The sequence below is a fragment of the Echinops telfairi genome, unplaced genomic scaffold, assembly GCF_000313985.2.
Source record: "Echinops telfairi isolate 266 unplaced genomic scaffold, ASM31398v2 ScPeMD7_7469;HRSCAF=8507_1, whole genome shotgun sequence".
NCBI classification, from domain to species: domain Eukaryota; kingdom Metazoa; phylum Chordata; class Mammalia; order Afrosoricida; family Tenrecidae; genus Echinops; species Echinops telfairi.
This window is the reverse complement of record NW_022111373.1, coordinates 99,300,326-99,322,309: the sequence shown is the minus strand read 5'-3', so window position 1 is coordinate 99,322,309 and position 21,984 is coordinate 99,300,326. Positions and strand designations below refer to the sequence as shown.

Sequence of the window (21,984 nt, the reverse complement as noted above, 5' to 3'; positions counted from 1 at the left end):
GATGTACACTGGTACAGATAGGAACAGGAAACACAGGGAATCCAGGGCGGATGATCCCTTCAGGACCAGTGGTGTGAGTGGCGATACTGGGAGGGTAGTGGGAGGGTGGGTTAGAAAGGAGAAACCGATTACAAGGATTTACATGTGACCTCCTCCCTGGGGGACGGACAACAGAAAAGTGGGTGAAGGGAAACGTCGGACAGGGCAATATATGACAAAACAATAATTTATAAATTATCAAGGGTTCATGAGGGAGGTGGGAGCAGGGAGGGAGGGGGGAAAATGAGGACATGAGGCCAGGGGCTTAAGTGGAGATGAAATGTTTTGAGAATGATGAGGGCAATAAATGTACAAATGTGCTTTACACAATTGATGTATGTATGGATTGTGATAAAAGTTGTTTGAGCCCCTAATAAAATGATTAAAAAGAAAGTTTTAACTGTCCAAGTCATGTTTATCCCTTTGCTCCTCTATACTCATCTCTCCAATGCACTCTATTTGGTAAACACTTTCCTCCCATTCCTCAATTAATGGATAGACAGAGATCACTGGAGACTTGTGTCCTGTTTCTTAGGTCCAAATGTATCTTGGGCTCCCACTGTCATCCATAGCCAGCTGCAAACTGGATTCTCACAATTTTGGCTCTGACACTAATCCCTCCTACAACTCGGATTATATGATTTACAGCCCTTTTGTGACTAATGATGAAGTGCTTCTTCCATGTGGACTTAGTTGACGTCTCACTTAGATGGCTGCTTGTTTGGAAATAAGCCTTTAAGACCCCAGATACTATTTTATCTGATAGCCAGGCATCATCTAATTTCTTCCCCTCACTTTGCTAAAGCACCCATATCTTCTGTGTTCCCTTCCTGAGACAAGTACTGAGTGGGACCATGATGTAAGAACTAATTGCTCTAAAATTGGAACTAGGATTTAGTATGAGCCTCAAACCCATTTCTAGATCAGTTTTTTTTGCTTGTTTTTTAATCTGCCTTCTGTTACCTTTCAAAACCTCCCTGTTCAATTTATGGTGAAGAATCTTATCCCCATAGGGCATGATGGTCTTTTGTTAAAGGGACTTCAAACAGTTCATGGGAAAATGGCAATAGAAAAAACTGGAATTTTTCCATTGACACTTTTAAGTGTCCTCATACAGTTACAGCAATCAAAACTACCTGGTAATGGTATAAAAACAGATGTGGTATAAAAATTAAAATATGGTATAAAGTGGTATAAAAACCTATACCAATGAAATAAATTTGAGAGTCCAGAAATAGATCCACACATTGATGGTCAACTGTTTTTTAATACGGACACAAAGTCCATCTAATGGGGAAAGTGTTTATTGTGGAAATAATGACATCATTTCAGTGAAGCAAAAGGGTTGCATCCGTAATGTGCTCTGGTCTGGACATGTGTGACCCCTTCATTTGCCTAATATGCCACATAATGGCGAGGACTGTCTGTGAGTTCCCTGTGGCCATTGGCACGAGAAGCTGAGTGCCCGAGGAGAGAAAACGGACATCAGAGTAGGTTAGAAGCCCATACTGAAGTGCTCACTGCTGGGGGTGCAGGGCTCTGAGGTCCACTCCAAGCACCCACTGCGTGGGTGGCCCTTCCTCACGTCGTCTTTCTTTTTGGCCACCAAGAAAGTAAGCACCAAGAGGGCGAGGAGAGGAGAGAGGAGGAAGGCTCAGTGCTATACCTCACTGGCTGCGGTGCTATTGTGCTAATTCCCTCCCTCGATTTTATTGTTTTCAGTTTATCTCTCTCTCTCTTTTATCTTTCAGTTTTAACAGTAATATTAGGCATAGCTATTCTATGTTTCTTAAATTTCCCCTCATACTTCCAAGGGGGGAAACAAAACCTTCCAAATTCCCTCTGTCTTCTGGCCACTCTATTACCTCTGCATCCTTGGACATTTTTCCTTCTGATTTCTTGGGGGTCAATCCTTCTTTCAACATGTTGATGCTGCTTACATTGCAACATCATGTGTGACATGCTTATAAGCTCATCTCTTATTTAAAAATTGTTTGTCAGCTGTTTTGTTAACTGTTGCCTGTTTCCAGTGATTAATGGGGACAGACAAGTGGCTTGTCTCCTGTTTGTGTGGGCTTTTCAACCCACCTGGCAGTCGGAACATTCCTGAATCATTGCCCTGATTTTCTGGTCTGACACCCACACTCATGGATATAGTTTGTGGATAAACACAGCTGCTATCTACCACTTAGCACAGGCATAGAATTGGTAAGGAGAAGTGGCAGGGAAATGACCATATCCTTAAATAGGAAGCCCCAACTTATTAACTCTGATTAATAATCATAAAATCATGAGTTCCCCTTCTAGATCACGTTTCCATTGTTGACTCCTCAAGCTCAGTCTTGTTTTCCCTTGTTAGAGATTTAATTTGTTATTGTTTGCTTATTTTCAGATACTTTTTGTCATTTCATGGGATTTTAGCCAAGAAGGAAGAATAAACACATATGAAAAATCAATCTTCAATTCTCAATTAAGAGCTTCGCATACTTGGGCTAAAATCATAATTCACCTCACATGATAAATTCCTTACATTATCTCTCACACTGATGCCATATATATCAGAAAATTTCAAGATTAAAATGATCACCTAGCTTCAATTGAATCAACAAATCTGAAATTTGAAGACATTAGTTTTTGAAGCATCAAAGCAAATCTATACAAAACCAAAGAAACAAAATTCAAACCTCAAGTTAAAACACTAAAAGACTTCAGGGACAAAATATTGAACGATGAAGGAAACATCAAAAAAAGTGGAGAGAAAATAAATAAAATTAACTTTAAAAAGTTGGGTTAAACGCACAGAACCATTGTGCTAAAAAGAACTAGTTAACATTCAACCATTTCAAGAGTATATGAGCAAAACCCATTAGTAATGAAGGAAGACGTTCAATCTGCATGGAAAACATTAACTAAAAACATGGATCCAGGAATTGATGGAATAACAAATAAAATGTTTCAGCAAGTTGAAGAATGAGTCCCAGGAAATTTGGAACACAGCTACTTGAGCTAAATGACAGGAAAAGATCCATTCTTTATATCCATTCCAAAGACAGGTGACCCAACACAATGCACAAGTTATTGATCAACATCACTAATATCACATGCAAGTAGAATTTTGCTGAAGATCATCCAACATTGACAGGAAGCTGCCAGAGGGACAGGCTGGATTCAGAAGAGGACGTGGAGCAATAGATACAATTGATAATATCAGATGTATCTTGTCTGAATGCAGAGAATACCAGAAAGATGTTTGTGTTTTTTTGTTGTTCAAAGGTATTTGACTCTGAGGAATATAATAAATTACGGATAGCCTTGAGAAGAATGGGAATTCCAGAACACTTCATTTTGCACATGAGGAACCTGTAAAAGAATCAAGCTGCAATTGTGTAAACAGAACAAGGGAATACTGCATGGTTTAAAATCAGGAATAGTGTACATCATCATATTATTTCACCATACTTATTCAAATTGTATGCTAAGCAAATAATCAGCTGGATTTGAAGAAGAACTCAGAATTAGGACTGGTGGAAGGCTTACTAACAACCTGAGATATGCAAATGACACAACCTGGCTCTCTAACGAGGAACAGATGCACCTGCTGATGAAGATCAACGATTGTAACCTTCAGAATGGCTTACACCTCAGTGTAAAGACCCCAATCCCCACAACTGAACCAACAGGTAATATGATGATAAGCAGGGCAAAAAATGAAGTTGTCAACGATTTTGTCTTGCTTGGATCCACAATCAATGCTTATGGAAACAGCAGTGAAAACAATCAAATGACACATTACATTGGGTAATTCTGTTGCAAAAGACCTGTTTAAAGTGTTGAAAAGCAAAAAAGTACTTTGAGGACGAAGGTGAGGTGGTATTTTCAATCTCCTCATATGCATGTGAAAGTTGGACACCAAAAAAGGAAAACCGAAGACCTGATGCATTTGAATCACGGTGCTGGAGAAAAGTATGAAAAATACCGAAGATTGAAAAAGCAAATATATCTGTCCTTAGAAGCAAGGGCGGTGAGGCTTCATCTTAAGGACATTGGGTCTGTTGTCAGGGAGACCAGTCCTGGAGAAGGGCTTGGTACAGAAGAGGGGCAGCGAAAAAGGAGGCCCTGTCTGAGATGGACCGACAAGCAGCCGCAGCAATGGGCTAGCACATAAGGACCAACGTGAGGATGGCGCAGGACGGGGCAGTGTTTCTTGCTGTTATATAAAGGGTCGCCACGGGTCAGAACCGACTGGACAGCAAGACAAGTCTAACCAGTTGCAGTGAGTGATGAATAGCTACAAACATGTTCCTTAATAGTTGCCATGTTGCAACTATTTATTAAATTTTGAGTATAGGGTTCCAGTAAAGCAGTTTGTTTTGAAAATTTACATAATCCTTAAAGCCAATATCACTCTACTACCAAAATACACAGATAAATGGACTCAGATTGGGGGCTGGTGTGTGGTGTGATTACATCCTTGGTACATGACTTATAGTTGTCACTCATTAGTCATTGAAACGAATTAGCAAACAACCACCAACCAAGTTCTATTTAAGTTCCTAGCATATTGTCTTGAGATATAATTTGGTTGATTCATATACAGCTTAACTTTTTATTCTTCTATTCTTCCTTATTTTTTCCAACATTGTGTAGTTGTTTGTTTTCTCCCCATAGTTTTATTGACACAAAATTTATATGGAATCCTGGTGATGTAGTGGTTACTTGAAATACGAAGCACAAGGAAACGATTCGCCACTCCATGGGAAAAAGATGTGGCTTTCAACTCCCATAAAGAGTGATGGTGTTGGAACCCCACACGGGTAGCTCTACTCGATACTATAGTCACTATGAGTCATAATGGATTCAAAGGCAGTTATTTATATTAAAATATACTTTCCCTAACTATATTTCACAGGGAGCCCTGGTGGCTTAGTAGTTACAAGTTGAGGGGCTAACCACAAGGTCAGCAGTTCAAAATTACCAGTGGTTTCAAAAGAGAAAGAAGCTTCCTATTCTAGGTAAGAGTATAGTCTTGGAAACATGCACGGGCAGTTCTCTCCTGTCCTATCTGGCTGCTATGAGTTGGCACCGAGTTGGTTTGCTTTCGGAGCTCTATTTCATATTATAGTACAATTAACCCTCTGCCCAAAGCTTTAGAAGAATCCCCTCTTGCCCTATCTAGAAAGCAAGGTTGTTGTATTCTCTGTGTGCTTAGTCCCATATGTTGCTTTTCCTAGATTGTCTTTTCCTCTGAGAGGTTTCCTCTATCCTTTCTATGCAATCTTAACTGTGTCTGGAGTTCAGTTCTGTTACAGTCTTGACATACCACACTATGCTGCTTCTCCAAGTCAATGGGACAGTGGCCGGAATCGTGTAAATTTAGTACTACTTAGTTGTGCCTTGATGTTTTCACATGTCTCTCAGTTTGTCCTTTAGTGGGGGTGGCTTGCTAGTTGCTGTGCATTTGGAAGCTGGGCCACTGGCATCTCATATACGAAGAGCAGCATTGTCAACTGTGGGTGACAAGTTTCAGCAGAGCATCCAGATGAGCCAGAAAACCTATGGGATCACAACAGAATGTTACCTGACATAGTTAGTCCACGTTGGAAGATGAGCCTCCTGTTGGAAGACACTACACACTAGCCAAAACAATGGACTTAAACGAACACGTAGCATAAAGACGGTGAAGGACCTACCTGAGAGTCCATTCTGTTACACGCAAGGTCAACATGAGTCCAAACCAACTCAAGAGCAACTAACAAGAACAATCTAATGTACATTTGTCCTGTGTCACATGACACAACACACACACACACACACACACACAACTGAGGCTTCTCCAAATAACTAGCTACTCCATACAAAGAAACATAAATAGAAGTATACAACTGAGGGTAAAAAGAAAAGAGAGAAAATAATACCAAATAGTCCAGTACAGTTGTTAGAGTAAGCTCTGTGAGTCCTTGGGGTGGAAGCTAAGGAAATACTCTGAGATTCAAGATAAAAAAAGTAAATTAGATGTGCTGTATTAAAATGGGAGGAAAGCTATCAGGGCCCTCAGTTGCTAGGAAAGCAAGCAGCCACAGGAAAAGTGACCTAGTGTCTTTCTTGCCCATTGTCCCATGGCTTGTTTTCTTAGAGGAAAAAGCTGGTCTCCTGACTTTCAGTGCTGTTGCTGCAATACCACACTGAAACCAAATACATAATGAAAACTAGTTGTTATTATGGAAACCCCTGAGAGAAACAAATGCCTATTCCCTTGTGAGAGATAGGGAATTAAGCTAAGAACCCAACACAAATGTTGTGCGAGTTAGTTTGGTAGAGTTGGAAGATATGAAATGACCTGATTTCCCCTAAAAAGGAAACAGTGATAGAGCAGGATAGTGCAGAAGCATACGAAATCCCAATTGCTAGGGCCTCAAAAGGCCAGAAAACAACTTTCTAGAGCATTTTATATGCATCCTGGTCTACAGATCTATATAGTTTTAGAAGAAGTGGACTGTTAAGTGCTATACTGGCCTATGACGGGGAAGGCAGGCTTTAAAAACGTACTAGGCATTTCTCCAGAAGAAAACAAAAATTAAGGTCAGGTCTACATCAGCCAGTAACAGACTTCTGGGCCCCTAGATTTGGCTCTGCTGACTCTTTGGCTCAGTTTGTCCTTAGCAAGTGTAAAAAACGCTTGAACACCACCACCCTGGGATCCTATTCAAGCAATTCAGATAGCTGTGGCCTTTTAACTCCCGTCCAAGTGACTTGGCTTTCTACCAATATCATTTCCCCTAGTATAGCCTAAGCCTAAGTGAGAAAGTACACCGCTCAGGGAGCCAGGAGTTAACTGGCTGCTCCCATTGCAGAAAGGTCAGGCTAGTATCCTCGATAAGGAAACAATGCTCTATCAACTTTGGACTATTCCATACGATCACAATGGATCTCTGAGTATAAAAAGAGGGGGGATACTACCTTCTACTCTTGAGGTGTCTCTCTTTAGGAGTTTTGGGCAATTTCACTATTCCTTCCCAGCCCAATCCCCTGGGAAAGAAACATGAGGGGCCTTCAAAAAGTTGGTATATTTTTTTTTTAAAAAAGGAATGACAAGATAGTGGAATGTTCCCATGGATGTTTAGAATCCACATCCATAGAAGTGATTTATTAAACAGTGCATTTTACTGATCAGAAAACAAGTTCAAATGCAGAAAGTGTCTTGAGGCTACCTTCTACTTGTTGAACCACATTTCTTATAATTAAACAAGAAATAGAGAATATGCGCATTTACTGGTGTGTAGCTGACAGATGGTTATATGATCTGCTATGCCAGGGGCACAGTTTGTCGCCATTTCTTCCAGAAACTCGCATCTGGAGAAAGCTAAAACAGTCTTAGAAGGGCAAGTGGCTCTCTCCTACACCAGCAAGAAATGTCTGCAGCTCTGCCTGCCTCAAAGCAATGTGTCCACGCCAACCTCTTTGGCTTCTATGTTTGCTGTTTTTATAACAGACACTCATTTATCGGTGCATTGTATTTACGTCTCTCCTGTCTCTAAAGTAGCACATGATGTTCAGAGTCACCCACTACATTAAATTCGTGGAAGTTTAGGTGGACATACATGTATGTTCACACTCACACACGCATATACACAAGGACATATGTATGTGCAAGCCAGGAGATAAAAAACTAGAGTTGCTCTTCCCTCCAAAGCAAGCCTTAATAAAAGAAGAGGGGGCGGAAGAAAGCTTTTATTTTAAGGAAAGACATCGAATGGTCGAGGCAGCGACTAATGGAAGCGGGCAGCAGTGCCCCCTGGGCAGTCGGTGAAGAAGTTTATCGGGGATGCTTTCTGGAGAAATTGAGAAATGCAAATAACCTGGCCAGATTACCAGCAGTTGAAGAGAACTAGCAGGATGCAAACAAACAGCACCTTTCAGTAAGAGGAGGCGTATTCCTCCAGGCAAACAAAGACACGGGACAACATCTGTTTCATATCACAGCTTGGCTGCTGAAAGAAGCAACCTTCAAAAAAAAATGATTTTGCTAACAATCCTCAAAATCCATTCACTCGCTATTGCACACACTGAGGTAACTGGGGCTGAAAACAACTTGCACTTTCCCCAGTGCCCTCTGTGCCTTCCGAAAAAGAAAAGTTGCCCTTTCTTGAGAGGGAGAGGAAAAAAACCCCAAATACAGTGCAAACAAAATCTTCATGCACCTTTCCCTTTTGAACGACAACTGGTGACCATGCATCCTAAAGCACAGATGCTGGCTGAGGGCTTTGCAGCATGCCTTTGCCTTTCCCGATGCAGTCAAGAATTCCACAGCATCTACTGGGTGGGGACGGTAGCTGGGGCAGAGGAGGCAAGGAGACAGTTCAGACTCAACTCATTCGAATGTGAGAGGGAAGAAAACAAATAAACATAAAAAAGGGCATTGAAACACACACACACACACATCCCACCCCCAGGTTTCGAAGAGAGAAAAGGGCAAGGATGTTATGATGCCTGGATCCGTAACAAGAAATGCTAACGAACCAAGCGTGTTAAGAAATGAAATTTTGTCTCCGGAGTCCATTAATTCACATATAACATTTGACCATCAAGAGAAAACCCTCGATAAACACATTCCATTCTGGTTGTGGGTGTAAGGAACTACACATTTCTAAAATGAAAATAAGAACGGCAATGTCAATGTCAGGGCAGAGGAGACCACTCCGTTCAACTCAGCTGAGTGCCAGATGCTTCTCGAATCTCAGAGAGACGGTTAAAACACGTAAGCCAAGGAGAGAACGAAAGCAATTAAGAGGCAAATGATAGAAGAGAATTTTTTTTTAGATGAAATCTGAAAACAGATGGAAAGGTGATAAAGCGGAGAGGGGCAAAAAAAAAAATACTTATCATTGATTATTAACTCCCGTGGAGTGACAGAAATATGCTACACCGTTAAAAAGAGAAAACTCCAATGAGGTCCCTTCTCATGAGGTTTTTAAATTAGGGATATCTCACAAAAAGGAGAAAAGAGCACCTGTCTGGGAGGCAGAGAGGCATGACGACTGGGAAGGAAACAAAGCCTTCAATATGTGTTCTTCTTACAAACCTTGGGGTGTGTGGGGGCAGCTATTACTATAATAAATTTCAATCTTGCATAAACATTAGCATAGGCCAGTTATCACTCTCAGGTACTTTACTTGCACTAACTAATTTAACCCTGGCCAATGACTACAAAACGTAGGAATTATCACTAGTACATGTACAAGGTAAACAAACAGAAGTACTGAGAAGAGAACTTGCCTCGAATCCTACACTTAACGTGGCCTCCTGTAGTTAGGAGTCCTGGAGTCTGTTCTGGCTCACAGTGACCCAATGCAGCAATAGAAGAAAAGGCCCTGGGACTGGTTTCCCCCTCACTGTGATTGAACTCACTGCTGCAGCCACTCGAGAGGTTGACCCTCTACTTTAGCAGGGCTGGGGTCCTCCCTACGAGGACTGTTCCCTCCAAATAACGTGTCCCAAGGACGTAAGATTCACTATTCTTGTTTCTAAGGAGCATTCTGGCTGAATGTCTTCCAAGACACGATTATTCATTCTTCTAGAATTACAGGGTACATTCAATATTCTTTGCCAACACCGTAATTCAAAGATATCAATTGTTCTCTGGCCTTTTGTAGTCATTGTCCACCTTTTATGTGTATATGAAATTAAAAAATACTGTGTTTTGGGTCAAGTACACATTAGTCCTCAAAGTGGCTTCTTTCCTTTATAACACTTTAAAAGAGATCTTTTGCCGTTTTTAGCCAACGTGATAAGTAGTTTGATCTCTTGGCTGCTGTTTCCTTGGAAGTTAAGAGTTGCGCCAAGTACAATTAAATCCTAGACAACTTCGGTCTTCACTTATCATGTGGTCGGCTATTGGTCCAGTTGAGCAGATTTTAATTTTCTTTATGTCAGGTGTGATTTGTACATGTAGACACACAATAGGCGTATAAAATTTGATATTATGATGCCCTGAAAGTAATCTTCAGAAATGTAATTCATGGTTATTACATCCCAGACCAGTTCTTCTTACTAGCTACCCTCCACTAGTGAATGAATACATCACATCTCCATGCATTGACACTAAACATTCAACTTCCTCCTCTGAAACTTACAAATTCTTGGTCAAGTAGTCACCTCTCAAACAATTTGATTTTAGAAGTTATGATTCGCAAAAAAAATGCCATATATCTTATATTGGGGTGAGTCTCTTGGTACCTAGGACAGATCCTAAATTGCAGAAAAACGAAGGTACTTCTGTATGGTAAGCTAGTCTTGCCTTGCTCTTGGTGGGGGTGGGGTGGGCAGTGGATTATTTAATGTGATTGGTTCTTCTTAAATCAGTTTTGAGGCTTCTTGCAAATTCAACTTTAAATCTTCTATTCAATACAAAGAGCACTACAGAAATCAAAGCAATTAAAAGAAGGTCTATTTCTTTGAATAAACAATGATTCAGAAACTTACTTCATTAACAAGTATATAAAAGCCTATCTTGGCTGCAGAGTCAGTGAATTATTTAATGTGCTCTTCTATCCAAAGTCTCTCTAACTCCCACCAAACCACCTTTCCCTGCAGGGGTCTGGTAAGAAGGAGGGGAAAGCTACTGATAGGATTCACCTGTGATTAACTACAAACAGGCTTCCCTGGCATGGCATCCTGCTGTGTATAAAATGAGCCCTTGGAGAATCTAAAGGAGGGATCTCTTTACTATCAAGAGCCAGGAATGGGACACCTCCTCCGGACCCAAGATGCCCAAAGTGAACTTCCTGGATCCGGATGACAGCTATACCATCAGAGGAACAGCAACAGAACCAGGAGCCAGAGCATGGAGCAGAGTGAAGGGCTTCCCAATCCACAGGGTAAGTAAAGCTGAGTGATTTTGCGCAGCAGGCTGGCTTGCAGAGAAGGGTACCTCTTGGCCCTTAATTGGGGAAGTTGGGCTTGCTGACCCACAGGAGTGGAACTGCGTGCCTTCGGGCTGAGGCTTACGGGAGGAGGTTGCACTTAATTCGGGGAGCTGGGTTTGCTGACCTTTGAAGCTTGAGTTGAGTCTCCAGATTGAGGCTTATAGCAGAGTGGTGTGCCCTTTGGGCATTTATTAGCAACCTGAAAGAACTTTGTAGCATGTCCAGGCAAACAACTCTACCCTGGGCATGTCTCACTGGTAAAGACAACCTGTTAAATTCCTTCATAAACCATTTGAACGTGGTTTATTGGGTGAGGGTTTACAGAAAATCAGTTTTCCAGTCAACAATTTATACACATTTTGTTTCATCTCATTCATTGCAATCTCCACAATGTATTGATCACTTCCCCTGTCTTCTTCCTGTGTTTCCTGCGTCCATTTTCCCTCTTTCCTAGCACTTTCTGCCTTCTGAACCTCCTCCTGGGGCTAATGTTGCCATTCTGATGTCAAGTGGTAGTTTATTCTGAGGAGTGTGCACCTCCCTAGTGCTCTTAGGGTTCAGTGTGTAGATATCTCTACTGCTGGGCTGGAACATCAGCCATAGGGGTGAGGTCATTTCTAGACCTGAAAGGTGATTTAGGGTAATAGTCTCAGTGGGAGACTACCTTTCATCTACCTCACTAAACCTCAAAACAAAATGGGTATTCTAACTTAAACCTTAGTATCCTCTCTATTGTTATTTTCATCTCAGCATGTGTCAGGGCATATTTGTTTCAGCAAAATGAAATCTTTCTTGAGAACGGATCTGTTCAAACCCTACACACTCTCCAATCCTCTCATATATTCTTCCTTTATATTGAATTTCGGTGGCACAAATCAAGGTTACAATGAATTCTTTGTAGTATTCGCTTTTCTAACTGTTCACAGACATGTTGACTTTTTAAAAAATTTTATTGGGGCTCTTATCGCTCTTATAACAATTCATACATCTATTGTATCAAGCAAGATGTTGCCGTGATTTTTTTTAAACCTTTTATTGTGCTTTAGATGATTTACATAGCGAATTGATTTTTCCAATCAATAATTCACAAATAAACGGTTTGTAACATTGTCTGCAGTCCTGGAAATGGGTGAGCATGCCTTTTTCCGCCCTGGCTCCCAGTTCCCATTGATCTGATTGTCCTGTCCCTTTCTGCTTTCTCATGTCTGGTGGGGGGCAAATGTTGCCCTTTGAGGCTCATATAGTAATTGTTCTATGGAGAACACTCTGCATGGGTGTTAGTGTTACTTGAATAGATTGGTCTTTTAATTGCAGGAGAAAGATGAGGCTTTCTCTTCCCATAGAGAATAAATGTAGGAAACCCACGAGGGGCAGTTCTACCTTGTCCTATAGGGTTGTTATGAAACTTGGAAACCCAAAGTGGCAGTTCTACCTTGTGCTATCCGGTTGTAATGAGTCAGAATTGACTCACTGGCAGTAAGTGTGGGCTTGAGTTTAGACTATTAATTGGCTGAAAGGGGGCCTCCTGTGGTGTCTTCAGTACCAAGTCTTAAGGTGACACCCTCAGTGTTTCCTTCCGTTTCTTTCAGACCAATAGATCTTGCCTTTTTTTTTTTTTTTCAATTTGAATTTCATTCTACCATTTTTTACCCATTCTAGTTGTGGCCTTCTATAGAGTTCCTGGTCAGAGTAATGGGCAATATAGCCAAGCACCATCTAGCAATTCTGCTTGGGGGTTAAAGGTGCCTTTCCTCTGGGTCATTAATCTTTTGGCGCACTGACCACTGCATCCAATCAAATATCATCAGTAATCACCATCATCTTGCATCCGGTGGGTATTCATTATCTTGCATTCGGTAGGTGTCTAGCTTAAAAAGAAAGTGCTCGCTGTGTACCAACCATATTTAATTCTGAACTACCAACCATATTTAAATAGAATTCTCAAACAATACATTTTGACTCCATGAAAATTTTACAATAAGTTCTTTCATTTTAAAATATCCACAAAGTATCAAGAAACATAAACATAGTTCCCAAGAGAATCACAAATTAATATTAAGGGATTCAAACTAACAAAAATCTTTTTAAAATCATTTCATATGAAATTTAGTTTATTACAAAAATATTTGTCTAATGATTTTTGGAGTAAAAATGAAAAAAATCAAACATCTTAAAAGAAAACCAGAATTTATCAAACATAGTTGATTTTAAGTAGTAATAGTATGGAAGCCCCAGGTAGCTAGCTATAAAACACACGGACAAAAGTAAACCCATACAAGATTTAGCTCTCTGTAAACAAAGACATCTGAAAATACCTGATTATTAGATAAAAATAACCAGGCACTCAAAAAACTACTAAAATGGCATAAAGTTAGCATTTCAATTTCATCAAACTAAACATAGTTCACAGAATGGAACTATTAAAAAATAAATAAAAGCAAAGTCATTTATCACGAAGTGATTAAAGAGATGGAAGAGAACTTTCTTCTAACTCATTAAACTCACCAAAACGCTGAACTCTGGACCCTTCGCACTTTCCTATGCCATTAAAGAATTTAAGTAGGTTCACTGAATTGACCGATTTCTTTGTTAACCTATTTACATGGGTTAAGACCTAACTGACATAAAAACACAAGGAAAAAATACCAGACTGAGAGGGTAATGAAAGACTACGTGATATATGTTTGGGGTACAGCCTATCCAATACATGTGCTTGGCTAGTAAAGGACCCATTGGCAGAGATTTATTATCGGAACAAACGTATTTTCAAAAGATCAGCTACAATAAGACCTGCAGAATAAATACAAATTCCTCTAAAACATAGTTCTTTGCCCTGTATAGTATATAGCTTCTTTCTATAATTATATTAAAATTCTTAATGTTTTTATTCAAGAATAAATTTCTTGAACCAGTAAAAACAAGTATAGTATATGAAACTCAACTACTAATGGAGTTCTTTGATTAATACAAAAGAAAACACAGTTTGTTTTACTTTGAGCTTTTCAATAATTTCAACCATGAAGGAAATATTTCTAAGGAAAATAATATGTTGAGAAAAGGTAATAATGCATAACTTCTTAGAATAATAACTGCCTATTATGATTTAACTATATAATATATGAATGGCAAATTTGTACATTTGAAGACTAGACATAGAAATATTAAAAAAGTTATACCTCCGAGTTCTTTTACATTCAAGATGGCATTCTGGAATGGCACTGCTTTTATACTAAAACCTAAAATTAAAAAACAAACACATAAAGAGAATTAGCAACAAAACTTTAAAATTTTACTTTATTCAGCTGATTCATAGTAGGAAAATGAGTAAGATATTTCCAAGATAAACTGATAACCCAACATCATCTACCATTTTTCAAAACATAGGTGTATGAAATATAATATCCCTTTTGCTTTAAAAAAGTTGATTTTTAAGTTAATATGTAATGTCAAGATGTAAATTTTATCAACTGAAAGATATTTGGTACTAAATAAGAATCTAAAAGATAACATTAAAACAATAGGATCTTTGCATCTAACTAAATTTTAAAGTCCTACAATTTTCTCTCAAGTTTAATTCACCTGTCTTAGAGGTTAAGATACTCACATGATAATCCCCTACTGGTAGAATTATGTAATATTGATTGAACATTTCCTTTGAAGGACATGGTTAATATGTGCCAAAGACATTGTTCTTGAAAGTACAATTGTAAGTATCACTGCATAGGTAATAATTTTATGCTACATACAATACATTATTTCTGTTATAAATGATCTATCTAAAGTACACATTTTTCATATGGTTGGCTGTTGGGGGGGGCTGGACTGTTAAATTTCAAGTGAATCAATTAAGATATAACTGAATGTTATGTGATATAACCATATATATGCCTATATATTTATGAGGGAGTTTGAAGACGTCCTGTGTAACCAAATATATCTGCTGAATGTTTCCGAAAGGTCATTAAGGGCTGAGGGGACCAGGTTTCAAGCACCAAAAGTGGGGGGAGCGGGGGAGGGGGGAACAAAAAAAAACCATATCATCGTGAATGAGGGGTGCGCATGATAGGGACCCAATGCACATCTGTAGACAACTGGACATCCCTTGCAGAGGGGGAGTGGGGAGGAGATGAGTCACTCAAGGTTCAGTGTAGCAATAATGAAACTCACAACCTTCCTCTAGTCCTTAAACTCTTTCTCCCCCCAACTATCATGATTCCAATTCTACCTTGCAAACCCGGTTAGACCAGAGGATGCACAGCGGTACAGATGGGAACTGGAAACACAGGGAATCCAGGACAGATGAACCCCTCAGGACCAGTGGTGAGAGTGGCGATACCAGGAGGGAAGAGGGGGTAGAAAGGGGGAATGGATCACAAGGATCGACATATAACCGCCTCTCTGGGGGATGGGCAACAGAAGGGTGGGTGAAGGGAGACGCCGGGCAGTGTAAGATAAGATAAAATAATAATTTATAAATTATTAAGGTTTTATGAGGGAGGGAGGAGAAGGGGAAAAAGGAAAATGAGGAGCTGATTCCAGGAAAGCGAATTTTGAGAATGATGAGAGCAATGAATGTATAAGTGTGCTTTACACAATTGATGTATGTATGGATTGTGATAAGACTTGTATGAGCCCCAATAAAATGATTTAAAAAATAAATAAAAATAAAAACAAGGGGGAGAAAAAAGGGGAGGTCCATCCAATGTTTCATTTAAATATTTTACCCTGTAGATTCTTCTTCAATTAAAAGCCTCACTATCGGTTTTAAGCATTGTTTACGATGTACAATTGAAAGGTTGATAAAATAAAATTTTCTTTATATGAAATTATCAAAAGAGTAAAAGAGAACACAAATATTTTTCATTTAAAGTCAATGATGCAAGTGAATAGAAAAGCAAAGCAAAAAGTGCAGAAGACTAGAGCAAGTTTTTTACATGGTTGTATTTTGCCTTATAAAAAATTATTATGTACCTATGAATTCTATTTTTAGTATTCCTTTGCTATATTAATATTTTCTTGTCCTAGTAGAGATTCTACACATTATCTTTCATTTGAAGACCAAATAAACCAAATCACTGCTGTCAAATCAATTCCTACTCATAGCGACTCCAGAGGACAGGGAAAAGCTGCCCGTGTGGATTTCTAAGACCGTTTATCTTTACAGGAGCATAAAGCCTCATCTTTCTCCTGAGGGTGATTTCTGAATTGCTGACCTTTCTGCTGCCAGCGCAGAGTGTCACCCAGCAGGGCCCCTTCTGTTTGAGGCCATGAGTATACCAGGAGTGCTCACGATGCGGTAAGTACTGGATGGATAATTGTGAGGTGGGAGGCTTCAGCCTGCCGGCCGCTCTGAATGAGATAGGCAAAGTCATCTGTTCCGGTACAAGTCTACAGCGTCGGACGCGCTATAGAGCAGTGCTTCTCAACCTTCCTAAGGCCGCGACCCTTTCATACAGTTCCTCATGTGGTGCCGACCCCCCAACCAGAACATTATTTTTGTTGCTACTTCATAACTGTCATTTTGCTACTGTGATGAATTGGGCGACCCCTGCGAAAGGGTCGTCTGACCCCCCAAAGGAGTCACAACCCACAGGTTAAGAACCGCTGCAAGTGGGTCCCTATGTGTAAGAATCAACTTGATGGCAGTGGGCTTGGTTTTGAGGTTGTACATTAAGTAATGGTTACACAATTGACTTCGGATTCAAACAGGACTAGGTGTAAATTTTAGCTCTTATACTGATAAATCTATGTCAATATGGACAACCTACTAGCTCTAGCTTCCTCATCTGTAAAACGAGTTTAACATCCACCTCACAGGGCAGTTAGAAGGATACAATACTAGATACGCATATATTGTGTTTATCATAATGCCGGGTGCACAAAAAGAACACCATATATCATTTCTAGCATTCATTGCAACTAATGCTTGACTGCTAGCAATTTAATCACTAGGCATGTGTACTGTTTACTTGCCCAAATCTACACATGAAAGACTTTCTTAGGTGCTCATTTACTACTAATCTGAGTACTTTGTAAGAACGGTAAAAGATCCCAACAAATGAAAGGTAGCTCCAAATGAGTGACGGAGATGGGAACAGTTGACCTTGGCTGGACACAGAAGACAAATGTATCCATGTGGATGGCACAGCCTTCTGGTGACTGGTGTGGGCAGTGAAATCTAAGGAGGAATGACTAGCAGGTGGCTGAAACAGTGGTGTGGTCCTGGGCCTGCAGGAGAGCCTCTCCAGGTGTCTGACATCTGGGACATTAGGAGAAGCCAGCAGTAATCACAATACTCCTGCTGGCACCAAAAGTGGCCTGCAGGAGACTCGGACACTTGGCTTTACTTACTGACCTCACATGGGTGCTCTATGGATTAAAAGGCCACGATTGCGAAACCCTGACAACGAAAAGCCCCATACAAATACTAAGCACTCTTTTAGTTATGCTAAACAAATATTAGGGAGTCAAAAAGTAGTAGTGGTCATGCTCAGAACAACGCAGACGGGGTTGTTGTAGGCCCTAACTCTGAAAAAGGAGCAGGTGTGGAGCACACCAGCAATCTTTAATCTGCGTTCACTAGTAACAGCTAACAAGACACAGACACCCAAAGGGAAGTAATATCCATCAGAAACTGCCACACCCATATGCAAAACGCAATTTATGATACTTATTAAGCCGAGTGACAGATTATATCACAGCTATCATCTTTAAATCCTTGCAGGCTTCATAAAAAATGACTACAAAAATGTCCCTGAGTGTTCACACTAAGCAAACCTAGAAATGTTATTTATAGGCACGTAAATGCCTCTGCAGACTTCCCATAAATGTTTTCCCCTCAAATAGGACACGTGTGGCTAAGTTTATAGTGCAACGGTATATATAATCTTCCTTACTGCGGTCTTCATATGATTTCCAGACGATAGCTGCGGTATGTACGGAAGATAAAATCAAGATCATTAGTCCAGACAGCAGGAAACTATTCACGAAAGAGAAGCAATACCGTTTCTGTTGCCGTGAGTCTAAATGTGTTGGAGGGTTGCTGGCTGCTTTGTTGCCAGGTGCCCTGGAGTTGTTCCTGACTCACAGCGACCGTATGTCCACCAGCGCAAAACACTGCCTGTTCCGTGCCAGCCTCACAACCATCTCGATGCTGAAGCCTACCATCATTGCCGCTGTGTCAATCGTCTTGTTGAGAGTCTCGTTCCTCATCCCCCACCCCCCCCACCCACTACCCTGCCAACCATGCTGTTCTCCGACAGGAGGGAGAGGCTCTTTCTGGTTGGACGTCCAAGGTGTGATAGCCACCCTTGCTTCTAAACAGCATTCTGGTTGTACTTCCTCCAAGTTATATTGGTCTTTTTGTCCTGGCAATCTATTATATATTCAATCTGCTTTTCCAAGCCCATAATTCAAGTGCATCGATCCTTAAACATTTGTTTAACAATCGATCCTTCATTGCCCAGCTTTCGTATGTCTCTATGAGGCAACAGAAAATAGCATGCCAATGGCCAATGACACCTTAGTCCTCAAAACGGCAATGCCCTACGTAGATCTTCTGCAGCAGATTTACTCGGTGCGATACATTGTTTGCTTTTTTAGACCGCTCTTTCTCTGAGTGTTGGTGGCGTATTCAAGTAAAAGGAAGTCCTTCGCAACTTCAACCTTTGCTTCATTTATTGTAGAGGTTGAGAGGATTTCTGTTTTCTTTCTGCTGAGCCTGCGGGAGTCTGTAATCTTTGATCTTCGTCGTTTCAAGGGCTAACATGGGCTAAACATTTCAAGCCATCCTTTTCCTTCACCAGGACAAGAGTCTGCATTATACTGACCCCTTAAGAGAATGAACGTAGTAGCAAGAGTTTAGAAAGCCTTTTGTCACAGACACGATTAATAAAAGCAGCAACTCAGGTGAAGGAAACTGTCCTTCTTCTCAGCCATGCCGGTGTCCTCTCCTTTATGTGTCCCCGCCTGCCCTCCTTGGTTAATCCTCGACTTCCTCTGGTCTTTGGCTCTTCTTGCTATTGTTACTTACAGTTTTTGATGCCTATTGCCCCATTGGGCTTTCTTGGCTATAGTCTGTACTCGGGCAGTTGTTGGGTGGGTTCAGACGTCAACCTCTGAGTTCACAGCAAAGCACCTACCGGCACAAGCAGGGCTCCTTGGTTGCTTCTCTTAAAGTAAGGGAGCTCTCACCTCTCTGGAAGGACAAGAGCACTGTCTTATGAGTCAGACTGAGCTTACAGCCTTGAACAAAACCTGTCATCTAGTTGATTTTGAATCAAGGCCACCCTATATGGCAGGGTAACTGCCTCTGTGAATTTCCAAGACTGCAATTTTTTTACGAGAAGAGAAAGCCTCATCTTTCTCCTATGGAGTGGCTGGTGGTTCCGAACTGCTGACCTCTTAGTAGTTGGCAAGCAGGTAACCACTACTTCATCAGGGCTCTTGCTTATAGATTGAACCGGTCTTTTTTAAAATTTTATTTTATTTACCCTTGCCCATTATGAGATTTGAAAAAGATAGAAACAACAATAACAACTGAGTAGATTATCGATGGGTTTAGTACTTGGCTGAAGGCCTAGTTGGTAGGTCTCCCCAAGCTCCATTCAAACAACCTGATGGCTAAAGTCTAAGTTGTTCAGTCACTTTTTTCTGGCCTACTACAGCTACATTAAACCCAAACCCAAGACTGAAATCTCCCTTGAGGTCTAAACCCACAACTCTCAACAACTGTATGAGTTAGTAAATCTTTGGGGAAATCATTGTGTGCAGTCTTTTAGTCTTTGTTTTTCAGTCTGTAAATCCAACAAAAACTGATGATACGGGGGAGATGGATTTGAAATTTTTCATGCAGGAAAAGCCTTCATGGAATTGTAACAATCAGTTCAGGGAGTGAGGCTAGTCTATTTTTACTCATAGTGTGGAAAACATGAGTATTTTACTTGGACCAGCACCCCTTTCCCCTAGGCACGTGTGCACGCACACATGTGCACATACACACACCCGAGCACATGCACACACCATTCGACATGCACACACACAGGCACGTGGTGTGTGCCTCTGAAATTTGGGGTCACCTTAAGGAACTGCTAAAAGGAACAACATTCCCCAGATTTGTTGGCCTTGACCTGGACCCAGGGCATGATTTATGCAATGGCAGTTTGGGGAAGTTTGGACAATACTCCAGCGAAATTCTTCCAAAGGCGATTTCAACATAGTAAAAAGAGATTTCATCTACTGCCATTTATAAAACACAATCCTTGAGCAGAGACCAACATTTGACGTTCTAATGTCTTTCTCTCGTTCACACATATGCATATAATAAAGTCAGTTGAGCGTCTCATTCACAGTTACACGAACTTTTTCTAAGTTTCGCTCACATTAACGTGATCTGTTTCTACTTTAAGGGAGAGACAGACGACTTGAGAGTTTGTCAACTAGAGTAATGTAGGAGCGGGCTTCAAAAAGTGTGGCAACATCTGTACAAATATGCTTGATACAACTGATATATGAATTGTTGTAAGAGCCCCCAATAAAAGTGATCTTTAAAAAATAAATAAAAAGAATTAGGACAACTTTTGGAACTCAAATCAAGATTGCCACTTAATTCTTTTCTGACTCAAAAAAAAAAGTTTATGGAAAATTCAAATTGGAAAAGTGGAATGTTTTTCCATGAACTTTTTGATGTCCCTCATATATCCCTAGGAGACCATTTCAGCCCTTTTCTGTTCCAAGTGCTTAGTTTTCTGTAAGTTGTTCTCCAAGCTGCATCAATATATTATCCGAAGCCTTGCGTGTCCACTCCTCTGGCTGAAGAAGAAAATGGGGGGTTCGTGTCAGCTTTAGTTTTACATTCCCCTTATCAACAGATTCCTTATGCACATGCAGTCGAGGAGCGCGCTCTGGACAGTGTCCATTCTTGTTTCTAGATCAAGATGCTAGCTTCCCTGGTTTTTTTCCCTTTCCGGATGAGCTGGTCCTGTTCCCTCGAGGGTTTCTTGGCCTTTGGATGTGTGACAATTTCAGTATCCTTTTAATATAATGTCAAGTGTGAAAGATTGCTGTGGTCTAACAATCCAGTAAAGTTTGGATTCTCTTTCTTTCTGGAAAAAGACAGACATTCTTGCCTTGTGGAAATTGGATGGATAATCTTCTTGTGATATGCTTTTATTTTAAGAAACCAATTTATAAGGTAGTTTCTCTTTTCCACCCTCCAAAACTTTTCCAACAAATACTTCATGTTTAATTGGCTTTCCCCCCTAACTTAAATCTCTTTTCTTGCTTTTATTAAGAATGGCACAGCAAAACACACCGATCACCCAGCTTCTGCGTGTTCAATTCCGTGCCATTGCTGCCATTCCTCAAACTCCAGAGCCATCCTCACCCTCCTTTTCGGAGTATTCCCTCCTGAACACACACTCACCATCCCCTACAGTTCCTGACCGATCTTTGAAGTTGCTGTTGTCAATGTACCCCACACCGATAGTTCTCAAAGCAGTAGAATGTTCAAGGCAGACCTCTTCCTAGGTAAGCTAAATAAAAAGTTCTTGAATTTAAGATGATTTCACATGGATATTCGCTGCCCAGTACCTGGAATCTTAAAAGCTTGCCATCACTCCTCCAAGGAGCAAACATTGTTCTCTATTGACCTACAGCAACAGAGAAAGGAGAGCCAAGAAAAGGAGTAGGATTGTGAACACAGGGTGAATTTCCTCCATGTTTCACTGTGTCCTTTGCAACGAGACTAGAACTGGATGGTGCTCTGCTATCATTACTGGACACTAATATTAGAATGATGGCCAAAGGGGGTGAAGTGCAAATTCTCATGAACAGTAGACTCTCTGAAGGAGAAGGTGGCCGTTCCCCAAAGCTACTGTCCTGAGATAATTTTTAAAAAATACATATTTTTTAAAAGTCATCTATACTTCTGCCATCCAACAAAGTGCATTTTTATTTTTGTCTATTCTTTTCTAGTTTTTATTCAAATGCACAGTATTGCATAGCCTGATTTTAAATACAAACA

The 21,984-nt window shown here is 40.4% G+C and overlaps 1 protein-coding gene across 2 annotated transcripts in view; it reads right to left on the bottom strand.

Moving 5' to 3' along the window:
- The window catches only part of ARL15 (ADP ribosylation factor like GTPase 15), a 501,286-nt gene that overhangs the window by 302,166 nt on the left and 177,136 nt on the right, over positions 1-21,984 (bottom strand). For both annotated transcript variants that reach the window (XM_004703620.2, XM_045285123.1), the window contains one exon: positions 14,138-14,197. In XM_004703620.2, the coding sequence (XP_004703677.1) occupies positions 14,138-14,197 (60 nt within the window). The remainder of the gene's footprint in view (positions 1-14,137; positions 14,198-21,984) is intronic.